This window comes from Micropterus salmoides, unplaced genomic scaffold, assembly GCF_014851395.1.
Source record: "Micropterus salmoides isolate LMB-PRFRI ecotype aquatic unplaced genomic scaffold, ASM1485139v1 Ms_hic_scaffold_21, whole genome shotgun sequence".
Taxonomy (NCBI): Eukaryota; Metazoa; Chordata; class Actinopteri; order Centrarchiformes; family Centrarchidae; genus Micropterus; species Micropterus salmoides.
In genome coordinates this window covers 15,698,818-15,717,725 of record NW_024041262.1, presented here as the reverse complement: position 1 = coordinate 15,717,725, position 18,908 = coordinate 15,698,818, and the positions used below count along the sequence as shown (strand labels likewise).

At 40.1% G+C, this 18,908-nt stretch overlaps 1 protein-coding gene across 1 annotated transcript in view; it reads left to right on the top strand.

The window, feature by feature from the left end:
- Positions 1-18,645, top strand: part of LOC119915577 (SH3 and cysteine-rich domain-containing protein 2-like) — a 29,247-nt gene extending 10,602 nt beyond the window's left edge. Inside the window, exons 2-11 of the mRNA XM_038735157.1 lie at positions 3,732-4,098; positions 5,346-5,440; positions 10,431-10,515; positions 10,753-10,865; positions 10,983-11,046; positions 13,618-13,673; positions 13,841-13,929; positions 15,661-15,712; positions 16,916-17,053; positions 17,281-18,645. Of these exons, the coding sequence (XP_038591085.1) occupies positions 3,732-4,098; positions 5,346-5,440; positions 10,431-10,515; positions 10,753-10,865; positions 10,983-11,046; positions 13,618-13,673; positions 13,841-13,929; positions 15,661-15,712; positions 16,916-17,053; positions 17,281-17,379 (1,158 nt within the window). The 3' untranslated portion in view covers positions 17,380-18,645. The remainder of the gene's footprint in view (positions 1-3,731; positions 4,099-5,345; positions 5,441-10,430; positions 10,516-10,752; positions 10,866-10,982; positions 11,047-13,617; positions 13,674-13,840; positions 13,930-15,660; positions 15,713-16,915; positions 17,054-17,280) is intronic.
- Positions 18,646-18,908: the final 263 nt, after the last annotated feature.

Genomic DNA, 18,908 nt, shown 5'->3' with positions numbered 1-18,908 from the left:
AATACCACAGGTTTTAATGATCAGATCCCTCTTAACAGGCATTGTAGGCTCTGTAGGCTTCACCACACTGAAACTTGCACATACTTGTTTAGCCAATCAGAATGAGCCCACCGGAGCCCTTATGGAACTGGTTGAATATGTGACTGTTATGCAGTACTTGCAAACTACAGTGCTCAGTATTAGAGCACATTAGAAGACGTAACGTTTGCGTACTTTCCCTCTACTCATAACTTTACAATTTATATATTTGTTGTGCTTATACTAAACCTGGAGTGTTAAGTCTTGCTTTACCTGGTATGTGCTTGTAAAATATTCACTGTGTCCCCTTACTGGATTTATACTTTTCTCACCTTTAGTTTAAGTAACTGCATCTCCTGATGGAACAGCACAGTTGAATTTCAGCATTATGCAACGTAACGAGTTGTTGTCAACTCAAGTAGTTCACCTGTCTCCTGCTCTGCGCGCACGCTGTCATCCTCTCTAAGATGCAGTTTAAAGTGAATAAAATTCAATTACTATTTCTTATTTCATGGGGCTAATTCATAGTTTTTGTGATATGCGCGGTGACCGGGAGGGCAGAACAACAGACCAGGACCGTGGCTCACACCAGACTTCCTGTAGAGACGTAGCAAAAGCAGTTTCCCTTCCCACAATTATTTAGATCACCTCTCAACTCAAGAAAAAGACATGGTGAGATATGGATATCAAGAGATGGACACAAACTGCAAGCAATCTGGCGTATTTCTGCCATTAAAAATCACCAGGTACCTGCCAGAGCTTGACTGCGGTCATGTATAGGTTTACCTTGAGAATCCCTCACCTTACACTGCTGCCAAGGTTTTCTTAATCGGACAGAATTCTGTAGAAACATAGCTCAGGCTTGTCTCCATGTCGATTAGTGCATCTGAGAGCACAACAGCTAGCGGCATTTTGGAAACACAAAAGTAACAAACAGTGTGTTACTTGCTCCCTAGTTGGCGAGCAGTGGAAAATGTCTTTTTTGCCCTTGTAACCTGACGTCACATGAAAAAAATGAATTGAGATAACGCATAATCAAAATAACTGAAACATTTTTAAAGGTTCAATAAATGCTTGATGTTTACTAAGTCAATCAGTAATCAAGTTAATAATTGTGATTTCAATTATGACCAAAATAATTGAGGAAAAATTAAGCAGCCCTAGCGTGAATATTTTCCTTAATTGGAAGTAACAGGGATAACCAAAACCTTAAAAACGGCCCCTGACAAAACTTACACAAATGGACAGGGTTGTCTGCATACTTCCGGCCAGTGTACTTCAGTGTGACCTAATGCTGAACTGTGAAAGTGCCCAGAGCAGTTGCCAAGCTGCAGAAACTACATTGAATTTTGAGAAAACAGATTCTGTGAGCCATTTATTTGACAGTGCTTAAGCTTAAAGGGGATCTGCGCTGCAAGTTTCTTTGTGGGCATGGCCAGCATTCTGTGACTGGAGCAAATGGCCATAAATGGTTTTTCATATATGGTTAGTAGAAAAAAGCATTTAGAACAGGAGGAAATCTAAGGGAATTCTATTAAATGCTTTTACCTCATTATTTGAAGCCTTGGCCACATTTAATATGAACATCTGACATTGTAACATTATAGATATGCCAGATAATACGGAAATGCATAATGGGTCCCCTTTAAACTTTGTAGGATAGGATAAATGGGATAGTTTAGATACAGAAACTGCTGAATAAAAGATCCGCTGATGAACTGTATATCATAAAACCACCCACTCACATTTTATTCGTTCAAAAATTATTTATTGCTTTCATCAATGCATGTCTGTTGGCGATATAGATTCCAGAGTAAATATTGAAGCAGTGGTTCATGACAAAATGAAAGGATAATCTTCATGATTATTTAACCCTGTAAAACAACTTTTGGCATTAAAATAGTTTTTATTCTTATCTTTAGGCGAGTCCTGTTTGTTTCTTTGTCTCTTTAATCTTTGTAAAAGCTCAGGAAGATATATTAAGCTATTGATTATCAGTCACGTGTTGCCTAGTTTGTGTCTAAAAGAAATTGTTCCTTTCCACCTGGAACTGGAGCAAAGACCGGGCCTTACCACACCAAAGATTAACAAAGTCAGACAAGTTAAAAATCCAATTGAGGGGAACATCCATTACTGAATGGGCCACCGGTCGAGCCAAGAAAAGGCCATTAAGGAAAGCATGGTCTCAGCTCCCTGTAGAAAACATTTATGAGAGGCACTCTCTAATGAGTCAACAGAGAGGACTCTTTTCATCACTCAAACTAATTGGCATCTGTGAATCTGTAGCTTAAAGAAGAAAAAGAGGAGCCTGCTCGATGCTATTGATCGAAATTTTCTGCGAAGGAGTGAGATGGGCGATGTGGTGGCTTTTAAAGCAGCACCCTGCTTAAAGGTGCAGTAGACGTGACGAGGATGCTACCATCTCACACATAAAAGTGCATAAGAATAGCTTCTGGGTCTTTGTAGAAAAGGTAAAATGTCTTACCTTTGCTACACCACTACAAGCAGAAACATTTTAATAAAACAAAATGCAGAATAAAAAAAAAGTCTATACAACTGAAGAAGAACTCTGGTTATCAAAACAATGTCCTTGTTGCGAACATAGACAGCTAATGAGCTCTGTGTAAAGTGAGGTACTCTTCAGTCTCAGGGACCTATTACATTCTTGCCCTTATTCTCCTGGCCATTCTCTTGATGTAAGAGTGCACAGCAGTTATTATTTCCATATATTGGATCCCATCATCCCAGTAATTGTTTGTCATTATCAATTCCCCTTTATCGTGGCCAAAAGCACTGGATGGCAAAGCATGTGGGAAATGGAGGCAGGCAGAGTCAAAGATAAACACAGTGTTTGCTGTGCATCACTGACTGCATAAAATGCAAAGGTGCAGGCCGCTCAATAAAACTAATCAAATGTGAATTTTAAGTGGTATTGACTTGCATGGATTCACAAGGGATGGCAAATTTGAAAAAAGCAGGGCAAAAGCTGAAGATGGAGAATCAGAAGTCAGCCTGGCAGGGCAAGGACAGTCAGAGGGCAGAGCTAACAGACTGCTGCTTAACAGACAAACTCTTTACTGCATACCCCCTCGAGCTGGGCCCTAATTTTTTTGTCATTTCAATAGCCATTTGTATTGTTCCTGCTTTCAAATTTCATCCATTGCTGCATATAATATCACAATCAAAGTAAAGCGTGGGTCCTTTAGGTTCTCAAGTTGTAATCAGTCAACACTTGAAGACTTAAAAACCCCTGACAATTTCAAATCAGGATCTATCTTAGTATATCTATCGACAAAACAACATATTTATTTATTGATTATTAAGTATAACACAAAGACCTTGCTAATCTGCCCCATGAGCCCTGTGTGGGTGTGGTTTAATCAAAATGTAGCGATTGGTGTATCAAAAGCATCCGTTTTCTCTGCCTGAGCCTAGCCCACAAACCAGTGAGAGCAAAAACACATAGAAGTCTTGCAAGTAAAATAACAAAAACTGATGAAGCTTTTGTATAAAATGTTGTTTATATTGAAAACCAGTTTTCAGTGAGTAGCTGATAGAACAGGTTTTTGGGGTCCCAAAGACTTCTTTCATGCCTAATGCGTTTTGCTGTTTTTAGTTAAGTTAGTTTAGTTAAATAAATACACAGTTCTCTTGGAACGGGTTGTAATTTGACGCCTACACATCCTCTTTTTGTCTGTTTTTCTTTCTTTCAGTTGCAGCGGTTGAAACGCTCCCTGTCCTTCAAATCTGTCATGCGCAGCAAGAGTGTAGACAACTTTTTCCAGCGTAGTAATGGCGAATCTCGCCCTACATCCGCCCTCATCACCACACCTCCACCCCTGCAATCTCCTCCCCCTTTCTCTGAGTCCTCCCTGGTCTATGAGCGCTCTCCCTCCCATTCTCCGTCTATCAGTCCCAACCCCTCACTGTCATCACGCTCACCTTCGGTCAGTCCTTCGCTCTCCGTGGCCTCCAAAAACCAGCTAAAGTCTCAGGCCCAGCCGGTCAAGACTCACTGTTTCCAGGAGCACGTCTTCCGTAGGCCTACCAGCTGCCAGCGATGCAAACACATGATCCAAGGTAAGTCAGTTGTGTCAGTTACTTTAACTTGCTTTAAACATTGCATTCATGGGGAATATGCAGCCATATTGGACAGATCTCTCTGAAGTTTAACCAGGATCAGTGAAGTTCACTATGCGTTCCAAGAGGTGAAAATCCCCCACAATGCAAAAATTAACTGGCCAGTATGCTTAATGCTAGGTTTCTTAATCAGAGTATGGTCAATCTACTGTACCTGGCTGAATCAAGGTGCTTAAAAGGGTCACTTCACCCAAATCACAAAAAACACACATTTTCTCACTTACCACTTGTGGTATATTTAGCCATACATGTATTTTTTTTTAGTTGCTGAAGTTTTTCCACTTGGAATTCTGCACTTCACTTTACCCAAAATAATGAAATAACTTCTATTTGTGGTTTTCAGGGGATTAAGAGTTATAACTCAGTCCACAAATCCACAAATGTCACTGTGAGCCTTCTGCAGTGGGTTTATTTCTTGAGCAGAAAATTGTCCCAATGAAAATTGACAACAACCTCTGGGGTCCAATCTTGTTTACTCTTCTGGGAGTTTTACAGTTTATTTCATCTCTAGTCCAGGTTGTTATTCTGTAACAGTTTTACATGCTTTAGCAAACAGACACCAGGGAAACTGCACCCGATTCAGAATCTGTTGTAGGACCTGATATATGAAGTGTAGGACATTGTATAGGAAATGTAGGACCTGATATGAGCATATCCATTTAGACGGTGACATGGAAGTGGATTTTCACTCCTGTCCCCTCCCACTCCTACAAAAATACTTCTGTCCTGGCCCAATCCCATGAGAGAATTAAATAAATAAATCCAACCTCCCCAACCCTACACAGGATAAACGTGTGACGATGAGTGAGTGAGTGTACTGCACCTTGTGACATGCAGGCCAGTCCATTGAGTATTTCCGGTGTGGGTTCCACATGTCTACACATAATTTGCTCAGAGCAATAAAAATTCAAAATGCAGTTGTAAAGGTTTTCTGGGGATTTAAACAAGTCTTTTAAATGTTGAAATGAAAATTGACCCAAAGCTAGAGAATGTGGCTTGTGATTACTGTTAATAAAAAACTGGCAGAAATGTAGCATTTGTAATAATCAGATCATATTATACAATAGATACACTCACTTGGGACAGATAACGCAGTGTGGCAACAAGCCATTTTGGCCTTAACCTGTTGCTGATAACAGAAATATTGACAGCAGCCTTCAGTCTAAAGTGAATTGTTTGCTGTCCAGGGAACTCCAAGCAGGGGCTGCGTTGTAAAGCCTGTAAGCTGGCAGCCCACCTCTGGTGCTCATCGGAGCTCTCCCAGCAGCCCTGCAATGGCAAGGTAAGAACACTTCAGAACAACGATCATTAAGTCTCACTACCACACACTATGCACCTTTTTATGAAGCGAACAGTAACACCTTGCTGCCCAAATAAAATATAAAGTAACACAAAGTTTCTCTAAGTGTCTGGCAGAGAGATGACACCCAGGGATATGTGGTCATCTGGTATTAACAGGGGTGTGAAACTCTGAGATGCTCTTCCAAAATCTCATTTAAAGTAGCTGGATTTCCCACCTGGCCAGTGGGTCACAGGGAAATATGTGTAACAAACAACATTATTATATTGTTATCAGTCTTAATATTTTAATCAAATGCATCTTGACTGAGCTTTTTATTTTTTCTCAGCTACCTTATTTAAAAAGTGACATTTTTACTATTCCCTAAAGCTTTATTATTGTAGTTTCATTAGTTACATACATTAGTATTTTCTCATGTCACTTGTCCCTGAAAGTAAACATTGCTACCCATGAAAGGACAAAACTCATTAGCATAAAATGCTTAATCACTGTTGAGGGTGGCTTTGAATTAATTAATAATATTCCTGTATTGCTTTGTTCCATTGCTGCAGTTATCTCCCAGTAGCCCAGCTTACCATGGGAAAAATGTTTCTTGCATAGTTAATTCCATTTTTATGTTCTGAGTATTTGTAAAATTGACTGGAAAAGCACGAGTACTCTGTAGGCCAGAGACTAACCCAGAATGCATTGTGTCAGCAGAATTCAACAGCATCTGGATGCAGTAATTGTCTCTCTAAGTCAGCTGGCGTAGCCTTTAGTCCTGCTAATATGCTTAGCCTCAAAGCCCCCGTCTTGTTAAAAGAGGATAAAGCCCTTTTCAAACCAGCAGAGACAAAAAAGGTAGAGGTTATAAATAGAATGTGGATTGACCAGGGCTTTGCAAAGCAGACTAACACAATAGGAAACATGTGAAAGGGTAGCAGCGGGATAAAATTGCCATAAGATGAACAAAAACTGAAGAGGATGATACTGATGAAGTTCAGTGGCCGGGTCCCAACATTTTTTCACTCAGCCTTTTTGTCCTTCCTCCCTGCATGTGCTGCTCTTCTCACATAACACCATCCTGTTTTCCTCTCTTGTCTAGATGCTACATTTATTTCCTCCCCTCTCAACTATGTTGGAAAATCAATATCTCCCTATACCAGCTGGTCTGGCTAATTCAGTGTGAAATTCAGTGTTTTTGAGGCGCACACAATCCCTCGAGGATATGACACGTCAGGCTCTCGCCAAGCCTTCGGCAGTGTCCTTTTTGATCACTGCGCACTCATCAAAGCAAGGATTAGGCATTTTACTGAAACTGGATGGAGTTGGAGGTTATTTCATATATAACCTAAGTTAAGGTCCAGGGTTCACTGACAACCAAAGTGCGTCATCCAAACCTAGTCTGTGTGATAGCTTGTGAAAATGTATTTTATATTGCATTTGTTGCTTGGGTGATTTTTAACCATTGGCTGGTCTTCATGAATGTAGTAAAAAACAGAGCAGAGCAGATTTTGGGCAGCAATGTCTTGTTGTTGATAAAGAAGTGTTCAAATTAGTTTATTAGTATTATTATTAATGTAAGGAATGGGATTGGTGGGGAGAACTTGATTTTCTGAGTAGGGAAGCCAGTCAGACTCTTGGGATGACTTGAGGCCAGACAGAGCAGGAGGAGCCGGCCATCTTAGTGTGAATATCTATATCTGTGAAAGTACTGAATTGAGCTTACACCTTCATAGTGGTGGAAGGTACTGAGGACAGTACTGTTCTCAAATACCCTTTTCAGGTATTTTTTATTTTGTGTCTTTTACTCCTCTACATTTCAGAGAGAAATATTGCACTTTGTACTCTACTACATTTATGTGTGAGGCTGAGCTACAGTTACTCCACACACACACTTCAAAACTAACTTTTTAGTCTATCAGACAAAGTTTTGTTTTCTTAAAACAACACTTCCTTTGTGGCAAAAACTTCAGAGAAAGCTTCATCTGAGGATTCTCACTTATCTTTAGATAATTCTTGATACAAGTTGATTTCTACAGGTTGAAATAATAGACAGAAGTCAGTATTTGTTAGAAAAAGACTCTTACAACTCCGTAACTAATTCATAAGTAAGATGGAGATTTTGTTGGAGAAAGTCAATCATCATAAAATGGTTAAAATGAGCTACATCTACATCATTTAAATGCTGCTTACAGTACGTAATAAGCCTATAATATACCACGTAATATTGAAACACTAGTAATTGTAATTCTGCAAACCAAGTACCTAACTTTTATTTAATTTTGACTGTGTATACACACACACACACACACACACACACACACACACACACACACACACACTTTCACTTGATTAAAAGATCCGAATACCACCACTGGTCACTGCAGTAAAAACAAAGTAGTAAGTAGTGTAATTAACAAAAAAAAAAAAGAATATCGATGACTGCGGTTCCTCTGGCTCGCTCTCAGCCCATTTGCTGAGTGCACCCATATGACAAATTGCTTTAAAATACCTCCAGTACTTTGGATTCATGACAACATTTAGCTAATCGATGTTAATAAAACTTAAAGATGTATTACAGTTTGATTAAAGAAATATGCCTGCTGAGCACTGCACAAAAGAATTGCTTCTGCAGGACAGCTTTACTTACACACACACGCAAATTTGTGTTAGTGTCGTCAGTCCAGTTTTGCCTTCTGTGGATCTCAGCTGAACAGTGTGAAATTTCAGCTTGTCTCCCAAGACTGTCCGGTCATGCTCCAGTGAACAATCACCATTGCTGATATGTTGGTATGTGATTGTAGGGGTAGAATTTGGCTACTAGATGTGAAAGGGTGTCAGAAAGGCTGAGTGCAACGGCAGGGAATTTGAGGCATGGACCCAAAATGCAGACACTAGCAAGGCTGGATCAGTTTACAGGTTTATTTAACAGAAACAGTCACTTACAGAAATGTCCAAACGAAAGGCAAGGTAATCCACATACAGGGGTAAAGTCCAACTAAGGCAGAGTAATCCAAGAGCAGAGGAACAATCCGGAAATCCAGGGGGAAATGGAGCACAAGGCAGAAAACTCAACATTAGACTACAACACGACAAAGACTGAACACAACTGGGACACACCACACAGACACAAACAGGCCGGGTAATTAGTCACAGGTGAGACACATGAGCAATCAAGGCAAACAGGAAACATAGCTAGACATCTGTACACTAGAGCTGCAACGATTAGTTGATTAATCAAATTGTCAATAATTATTTGAAATTATTTGATAATACCTGCTGCCTCTCTCCTATACATATCATTGCTTTGGATTTTAGAATGTTGGTTGGACAATTCATAGACCAATCGGTTAATCAGTTTATCAATACAATAATCTGCAGATTGATCGATTTAAAAATAATAATAATTTGCAGCTCTACGCTACACATTTATGTGAGCAACTGTGTGCTTTCTAAATGGGTAAAAATAGATAAAAATATTATTTTATTACATGTGTTTGTAATTTTAATTTGCAAGAGGTGTTATGGGGTATTTTAGTCTATATCTTAATTTCATTATTAGTTAAGAATAGATATAACAACAACAAAATCACACTGTTTACTTATGTACATGCAGTTATTTCAGTGTAGAGGTGAAGTTTGTGTTCTGTGAGCGAGGAGATAAAGAGGAGATTCTGGGCAAATTGTTGTCTGTCAGTCCTGAAAGCAGCTATCGCGCTCCCCCAAAAGCTTAAAGCAATGTTCGACTTTTACATGACTTCTGTATTTTTCAGAAAGTTTACATCTGTCAAATCGTGTACATGTATAAATATGTTCCTTTACTTTGACTTTCAGACACAAAGATAGAAAATGTTCAATGATCTCTCACTTGATGCATCATAACACAGTGAATGCATGTGGACTATTTAATTGTATATACACTGAAGGTAGTTGAACCACTTAATGAACCACAGGATGGCAGAGGATTAAAGAAAATTTTCTGATATGTTGTTTCTTACCATATATCACTTAATGTAAGCCAAATGAAAAGAGATCCAGAGATTGAATAAAGCTGATATACTATCTTTGTAAACTGCTTCTATTTGGAGGTGATGGAACAGATTCATCACAGCTTCTAACAAAAGCAGGACTTTGTAATTGTATCTCTTAGACTGATGAGTCATGTACTGTAGCTAAATAAAGAAACACAATCAGATATCAAAGTTGTACAGTAGCAGATCTGTACCGGTTGATCTCCAGTTTGACAGTGACAGACTTCAATGAGCAGACCAGGTGGATACATTTGCTTGAAGGCAGATGAGAATAAAGTTTAGTCATACTCCATTAGGCATACAGCAGTGTTGGGGGACATTTCTTCAGAAGCTCCCTGTTAAAACTAATGGTGAGGGTATTATTGCCACTATCAGTGGGCAATAATAGTTATGCAGGCATAGATCATTTTAGCTGATCTAACCTACAGTACATGTGACAGGATGGAAAAGTATATCAATGGTATTTGTTGAGACTCTTTTTTTCTGTCAAACTGATTTCCCTCACTGTACTTTAATCCTACATTAGTATACATGCACAGATACTGTAGCTGAATAACCTTCAATGTGTTGGCTGTGAAAGTATTGAAGATATGTACACAAAGAGGGGTCTTGTACTAGCTTTCCCCTGCGTACCTCTGTTGCACTAATTTCTTTTTTTAGTGTGTATGTACATGGTGTATACTTAGATGTTACGTGTTTGTGTTTGGCACCATGTATCAGTGTCAAAGTTGGAGATTTCAGTTGAGCCACAAAACTTAAAGAACACAAGACTGATCTTATCTTCAGATACTCTTTCTATCGCACATACTGTAGCCCCACCTTCCCTGTATAAAACCACGCAGGTATTGTCTTACAGCAAAATACCACATCTGCCCTTTGTCTTTTTTCCACCTAGAGTAACACTTCTCCTTCCCCTGTCCTTCCTCTCCTGCCTCCCCATCTCTCTGCCGCTCTGTTAGACAGGAGCTTTCAAGAGAAACTTCAGCTCTCCTCTGCTAAGCACTGATGCGCTGGGTGTGGTCAGAGAGGCTCCTGCTGCCCAGGGTGAGTGATGGAAACACTGGCAGATTTCTCACAGCACCAAACAACTGTAATCTCAGGATGAGTAATCACCATGTCTGTGGCCTTCGGTCCTTGATGCCCGACAGGCTGTGTGTGTGTGTGTGTGTGTGTGTGTGTGTGTGTGTGTGTGTGTGGGGTGGGGGGGGGGGGGGTCAGTATAGTGTCAGCTATAATATTGCACATGTGTTGCTGCTTTCCGTCTTGTCTGGCTGTGTGTAGAGGCGGATAATGGCATTGTTGACCCTGTGTATGAGGCATTGCGCTATGGGACATCACTGGCTCAGATGAGCCGCTCCAGCTTCAGCAGTATCTCAGAGTCACCATGTCATGAGGTATAAAAACACATAAAATACACATACAACCCCAGTCGATCATATAAATTCATGTTGCCATAAATCATACCAACAATATTGTTGACTTTGCTGGCTGCAACCCTTTCTTTATTACAGGCAGAAGAACTTCAAGACAAGCTAGAAAACCAGCCAATAGCTGAAGAGGAACACATCCCAGGAAGTAAGTCAAATATTTCCTTTCAATTTTTAACCGATAATCAGATGTTTGTCGACATGGTAACAGTTTGGCAAGATAAATACTCACAAGGAATAGTTGAATATTTAAAAAAGAAATGCTTGTTTGCTCCCCCCCCCCCAAGCTATAAAGCTGTAAATCTGTGTCCAAAGGTTACGAAATCCACCTAGTAAAGCCTCTAAAGATCACACATTACATATATCTCATTTGAATAATCTGTACAAAACCCAAAGTGCTCACGCTAAAAGTGTTAATTTGAAGTACTTTAGAGGTGCTATTAGGTGTATTTTTAGGTAGGTGGTTTTTGTTACCTTTGTACAGATCCATGCTACCTTTGTCCCTGTTTCCAGTGTTTGTGGTAAGCTAACCATTTGCAAACAGACATTAGATGGTATTGATCTTCTCATAATCGATCGTTTCACTATTATTATTATTGCTGAACATCAAAGCAAACTGAGGGATCTGGAGCAACGTCTTCGCTTTTTGAGTCTGAGGGACTGGTACAAAAACCTGATGTTTACCATTCATGTTGAAAGTGTTCTTCTTCTGGTTTCTCTAATAAAGAAATAGTTCAACATTTTGGAGAGAAGCACTTATTTGCTGTCTTGCCATGGAATAAAAGTTTGAGTTTGGTACCACTCATGTCTGTACAGCAAATATGGAGCTACCGCCAGCTTACCAAGTTTTTATAGGAGGATTCTTATAATCACTGTGAGATTGCTGGGCAACCAGCAGACACATTAGTTATACTTACAATCCCAGTCCCGGCTGTTCTCATCTGTGACACCACGATGGTGGAACAAGCTATCACATGCCATCAGAGCAGGGGCATCCCTCTCTAACTTCAAGAAGCTCTTGAAAACTCCTCTCTTCCGAGAACACTTCCTCTTATAACACCTCTAACTCCTAACCTGCTAACAACCTCTTTCTGTGCTCTTCTTCTATCCCCTTACAATTATCTTGTATTGATTGCACTTTTTTGTTAATTCTTACTTCTTTCCCTAGGTATTTACCCCATTGATTCAATATGTATTCTTACTAGTATTTATTGCACTTACTAGTAAGTATTGTCAGTTGTAGATCTCGTGCTGTATTTGATGCTTTGTTGATGCTTGTATGTTGTTTCTCAATTGTAAGTCGCTTTGGATAAAAACGTCTGCCAAATGAGTAAATGTGATTTAATGTAATATCTAATGTAAGGAAAAAAGTGATTAAAGACAGACAATTCATGTAGAAGGACGCTTGGTTTAATTTCCAAAGTTAACATGCAACAGAGAAACACAATGGGGCACACATTTCCATTTAAGCATTATTATGCAGTTTAGCTAATTAGAAAAGCTGGATGGAGGCAGCAAATTGAACAAAACATCCACAATATCACTGAAAAGGTTTTACACTAACTGCTTTTGTTTAGAAATCCACCGCTATTTTGGAACAAATAGCGGTGGAAACATGCTGGTCGAATAAATAACGATGTAGCGATTATTACATGACAGGTCAATTTGGGTTGATTACATTGTACAACTCTAAACCAGGTTTGAAAATACAAAATTAAGCAGCAAAGTCTGTAAATGATCTGCAGCAAAACCTTTCCCAGAACTGCTAAACACACTTCTGCACCTGTAGTAGAGATTCAAAATCAATGAAGAGACCGGTACCGGCACCTCCTAGGTCTTGCTTCCGAAAGCAAGAAAAATGTTCTCGTATACTATATATTACTCTCGTAATAGCAGTGAGATCTAGACAGCCAAGCACTTTGATTCCATGCTGTTGTTGTGTGTTGTTGTTGGGTTTTTTTTTTTTTTCCTGTAATTGGAACCCTTTGCTTAGGTAGACGGTTTATTTCTCTCAAACGATACGTGTTTCCTACGCTATATCTACTCAGCTCAGGCAAAAAAGTTTATAAATACACTTTTCCTCATATAAAAATAGACAAAAAAATATTTCGACTTCAGTCAGTTCTGAAGGGACAGGCATGTATTTCTTTATTTTATGACTAAAATATCAACATGTAGTCCGTGTGAATGTGAGCGTGAGGGGTTGTCTGTCTATGTGTGGCCCTGCGATGGACTGGCGACCTGTCCAGGGTGTACCCCGCCTTTCGCCCAATGTCAGCTGGGATAGGCTCCAGCCCCCCCGCGACCCTGTACACAGGATAAGCAGTTGACGATGGATGGATGGATGGATGGATCAACGTGTAGTGGAATCTAATGATTATGCAAAATAACGATCAGTGGATCATGTAATAACAAGCCTAGATACAGTACGCTATAGAGGTGGTGTGGGTGTTCTCTCTACATTGCTTTAACCTCCCTGTCTTCAGTCCCAGGAGAAGGGATTATCTCTGTTTGTACTGCTGCCACTTTACAGCAAATGACCTTGGCTTTGGCCTTCCTTCTGTTTGCCGCAATGTGACAAGACCCCTCTTTGTGTCCCTCCCTTTTTTTTCTTCCTCTTTTTCTTGTTTTACACGTGACCATTTTTTCTTACACACTTTCTTTCCCTTTTTCTTTTCCCTCTCCCTCTCTCTTTGTGTTTATGTGTCTGTCTCTCCAGTGCTCACCCCTCCTGAAAGCGAGAAGGCTGATTCAGAAGACAGGGTCAGCCTCAAGGTGTGTAGTCAGCGTTATACTCTTCTTTCCGCTTATTTTTTCTTGGTGAAAATGCACTCTGCCGACCCCCCTCAAACGCTTCATCCTTTTCTCTCAGTTTCAGACTTCCACATGAGGAAACTACATATAACTATCTTCATCTGTCTCTTTTTTTCTGTTTTTGTCAGACTCCAAAGAGAGTAGAGGTTCACTCCATCCACACCTATGTGGCTCTCTACAAGTTTCTCCCTCAAGAGAAGAATGATTTGGAACTACAGTCAGTCCAATTTCTTTTGTATACTGTACTGTGCTTGTACATGAGAGTAATCTGGTGAAAGGGGAGGAAGTGTGTACCTGGCCAAAATATACTAACATTCACACGCCATCTGCCTCGTCAGCGGGATGATTGTAGGGGGTTGCAAGGTTCGGTTTGGGAGGGGGGAGCATGCTTGGAAATCTGGAAGGACAAACAGCTGCGTTGAGTGTGTGACATAAAAAAAAAAGTGTCTTTGTATGTTGGTAGGTGTAGGAAACTGCTGAGTGTGGTATGACACCCACTACTAATCTGGAGGATCTGTCTGTGCAAGAAGACAAGACACATGGCATTTCTTAACATGGACAAAGCCGTCCAGTTTCCTCAGAAAGAATTTGCATGGTGACATTTACAATACTATAGATAAAACACAAAAGAAGCTAGAAAACAGGCATTTGGGGACATCCGCTATGCAGTGATACCTGACCAATGTAGGCTAATCATCAACTTCTATGTGAGACTAAAATTTAATTAAAGCATGACTTGATATAAAACTATCAAATTGCTACTTAAAGGATGCCAACCATAGCATTGACCGTTTGACTCACTTCTTGTGACTATAAAATGTTTCTGTTGAAGTAATAGTTTTGGTATATTAATCACTTTTGTGTCGAGAGTTATTGAAAAGACAGACACCACTCTCATGTCTGAACACTTGATAGGAAGCTAGAGGCAGCAGTTAGCTTAGCATATAGCTGGCCGGGCTCCAGTATGAAACTTGTTATCAATTTTATTTATTTTTTGTTGTTGTTGAACAGATTAAACAATCAAGATATAGAGTCAGGCTAGCTGTTTCCCCTTGCTTCCATTCTTTATGCTAAACTAGCATATTTCCCGAAATGTTACATGGTGTAATTTGCAAATGATGATGAATATATAAAAAAATATATTTTCTTATCGATCACTTTGCTTAAAGAGGTGGTATTATGGTTTATGGCTTTTTCCCTCTCCTTTATTGAGTTATATATCTTTTTTGCGTATGTACTAGGTTTGCAAAGTGAAAAAGCCTAAAGTCCACCCCAAAGGGAGTTCCCATCTCCCACAGAAAACTCTGCTCTGAACTGCCTGAAAACAGCTCGTTTGTAGTCCAGCCTTTACTTCCCTTTCTTGTGATGTCACAATGAAAATACGTGTCATAATGCTCGCCGAGCGGCTAGTCCAACACGCCCTCAAAAACTGCAGCACACCTCTCCTCTCCCTTCCAAACACTAGCTACCCTCCAGGCAGTCAATGGACATGAAGTTGTTACTGTAATGTAGAGACAGAGCTCAGTTAAAACTTTATGGATGAAAGATACATTTGTTACAAATTAATAACTCACCACTCTGAAACTCTTGCTCCAGTCCAAATTGCCAACCTGGTTGGCAACATGTGGCCTACAGCTGAATCGAAGCTGTTTAATGTTTTTTCGCTGACCTGCCCTTCTCTGCTTCTGATTGGCTAGTAGTCCTTAACTAGGAAATGCGCATGTGCAACTCCCAACAAAGATCATTTAGAGACGAGATGTATCACTCCAGAGCTAAAACAAAGCCTTCAACACAGGGTGAAAAGAGGAGCTGCAGCAATGTGCAGTATGACAAAAAATATGGTGTTTTTTTTGAAAATTAAACCATGTAAATCCTGTTCTTGTAAATAGGATTTTGAACCCGAAAATGAGCATAATACCACCTCTTTAATTGTCTGTTTTTCCTCCAGGCCTGGTGATAGAGTTCAAGTCACAGATGACTCCAACGAGGACTGGTGGAAGGTGAGCTATGAAAGAAGTGCTGTGACCATTTAAAAATTGTCACATTTCTCTCTGTCTATCTCTATCTTTATAATAAGCCAGTGCTCAGGTGAATAAAATATTATCACTACAGATCTCCAGATTGATACCACAATAACACACACATATAGACTTCAGTAAGACAGTCGTGGGATTAGTTGAAGTTCTATTCAAAGCAGAGCTGCTCAGGGACTGTAACACTAAAGAGATGGCGGATCTGCTTGAAGGACAGCAGGTGTGGGTGTTAGCAGAGCTAGTTAGCATGAAGAGAAAGAGGGAGAAGACATAATGCAGTCCGTATTTTAATGAGGCAGCTGAAGATCTTAACCTTCACCTGCCAAAGGACAGACAGGTATTTACATAAACCATAACACACACTTTAAGTTACCTAGAGATTTTCTTTGCTGCAACCTGTGTTCCAATCTGATTACATGACAAAACAAAACAAAAATCGTTGTTCTTCTCTGACGGTCCAGTTTACATTCGAATGCTTATAGTGAGGCAACACTTGAATTTGGTACAATATTTACATGAAAATTCATGTAAATACATGTAAAATGGTGCAATTATACAAAACACAGTACTTTACAATATTGAGTAATTTTCACCCATGCAAACCACATTGATTTACAGAAAAATGTCATTTTAGTGTAAACATGCCTTTGCTAAATGTCAACATATGGACATGAGAAAAATGGGTGAGCACACCTGTGTGCCAAAGTCTCTGAAGAGAACAGAGGGGGATTAGGGCTCCACAAATACAGATCCTTTGGTCTAGTACTGATGCTGCTAATTAGGGAACAAAAACACTAATTTTCTTTCAATGCTTGCTCATTGAGTTTATTCAAATTCCAGTGTGTGACTGGGATTCATATGTGATGCATATTTAGGCATCTGGTCAAGTAAACAAAGATGAAAACACAAAACGATCTAATTGCTCAGGTAAAGACTGTCGAGATCTGTAGTGGAAGCTGCCTGTGTTGGGTTTGCTGTTTGTGTTGAAATGTAAGCGGGCAGATGCAAGAGTTGCTTTTTTGATTTATTCCATAGAGGAGGAATTTAACTCAAACCAGGGGAAGCCAGCACAACTGATTTTTGTAGTACAGGAAATTTACAATTACACACAGACAGAAAACTTCTATATATATCTTTGTGTGTGTGCATGCGTGTGCGTGTTTTTACCAGGGGAAAAGCAGAGACAAGGTGGGATTATTTCCGGCCAACTTTGTGCAGCGGGTCCGTCCTGGCGAGCGGGTGTGGAAGGTCACAGATGGTTTCCAAGGCAACCGAGACAAAGGCCAGATGACCGTGAAAGAGGCCCAGGTGAACACACACATAAAATACACACATTTTTTCTTTCTGTCAAACACACTGAATAAGTGTATGTAAATTCATGCAGAAAACTGCTGAGATTACAGAGGACAGCATGTTATGGCTTCCAGTACAGCTCACTTTTTGCCTTAGTCTAACTCTCTCACATAACTGAATGTCACTTGCCCCTCCTCCTGCTCCATACCCCCCCCCCCCCCCCCCCCACTCTCCCTCTGCAGATCTGCGTGGGGAAGAACGAGGAGATTGACGGTTTCCTCCGGCTGAGCAGCGGGAAGAAGAGAGGCTTGGTCCCTGTGAAGTATCTGCTAGAAATATGATGGCAGCGCACTTCTCCTTGACCCTCAGTTTGATAAAGAAGTTCACTATGACGGAGGAATACTCAGGAGTGTTTGCCCAACACCTCACTGACCGCCAACCAACCACCTCCATCCCCTCCGAAAAGTGGCAGCGAATTAGCAGCTTGAGTGGACGTCGACCCACAACTTTGCTTTTTACTGCAGATTTTGACTTTAAGGAGAGGATGGGGGGCGGGGCTTCTTCAGAGTTATTTAGAGCTACTTTTCTTGTAGCACAACATTTACTTTGTGAAGTGTTATACACACTCACAACAGAAATGTAGCATCATTTTGAAGAGGATAGTGTGCAGGAAGTCTGGCTACCTCACTAGCCATTGCCATTGGCCACCTGTCTGCAAAAATGGGAGAGGACTACCTTACTATGATGTCAAGGCCTGCGAAGTGTGAGCGACTTTGTGTGCAAATTGTCTTCATTTCACTGTTTGTGTAGAGAAAACAAGACATAAAAGACTGTGAAAGAGTATAGCTGTTTATTGTAGTGGCTTGTGCAAACATTTTTTGGTTAGTTATTTCAAACCCTTAAACAGATCTGGTTTAGTATATTCAACTAAGGGTATAAACCATGACGATCCAGTTACATGTGTGCAGACTGCTGCTCACTATGCGCACATGTCTGCTGTTGCAATATGGATTCACAATGTGCATATGTGTCACTCCTGTTCCGATTAGAAAATGATTCAGGTATTACATTACGTGTATGTAAAAATTAAAAACAGTCTTCTCTGCTACATTTTGGTCAAATGAAAGTCCACACACACACACACACACACACACACACACACACACACACACACACACACACACACACACACACACACAGGGGTTTCTGTATTTCATACTGCTCTCCAGTGATTAGATTACGGTACATTTGTGCTCTTCACAGCTCTGATGTGACAAATGCTTTCCGTGCACCTCTGGGAGCTTCTTTCTCAGTATGCCCTTCAATCACATTCTCTTTACACACACTAACGCACATAGATTTTATAGTTCACTCTGTTCCATGTAACTCTAAAATCCACCACTAGAATCCGCTTCCTGTCATTATATTCTCTGCATTGTTTATCTGTATGAAATGTCCGTATAATCTTCGCTGTCATATCTGGTTGAGTACCACAACAATGAGGATGGTGTGCTGTCTTGACTTTTCTGATCTACTTGCTTTTGGCGTGGAGAAGCAAAGGAAAGAAATACTGTAATTCAGGATGATGATTAAAAAAAACCAAACTCAGTGTTATTTGTCAAAAAAGAAAGTGATGAAAACTCTCCAACTTTCAGTCTCTCAGAGTTTCATGTACCAAACAACAGCTGTCAAAAATGTATTTTTGATGAATGGCTAATGTTTCTCCCAGCACACGTGATCACTTTTAAGTAACTCTGAGGGACTGTTATTGTTGCTGTTACTTAATGTGAGGCAAAATCACTGCACACCATTTGATTTATTGCTCTGTCATTATAAACCATAAGGCAGTGACAAACTGCCTTTGTTGCAG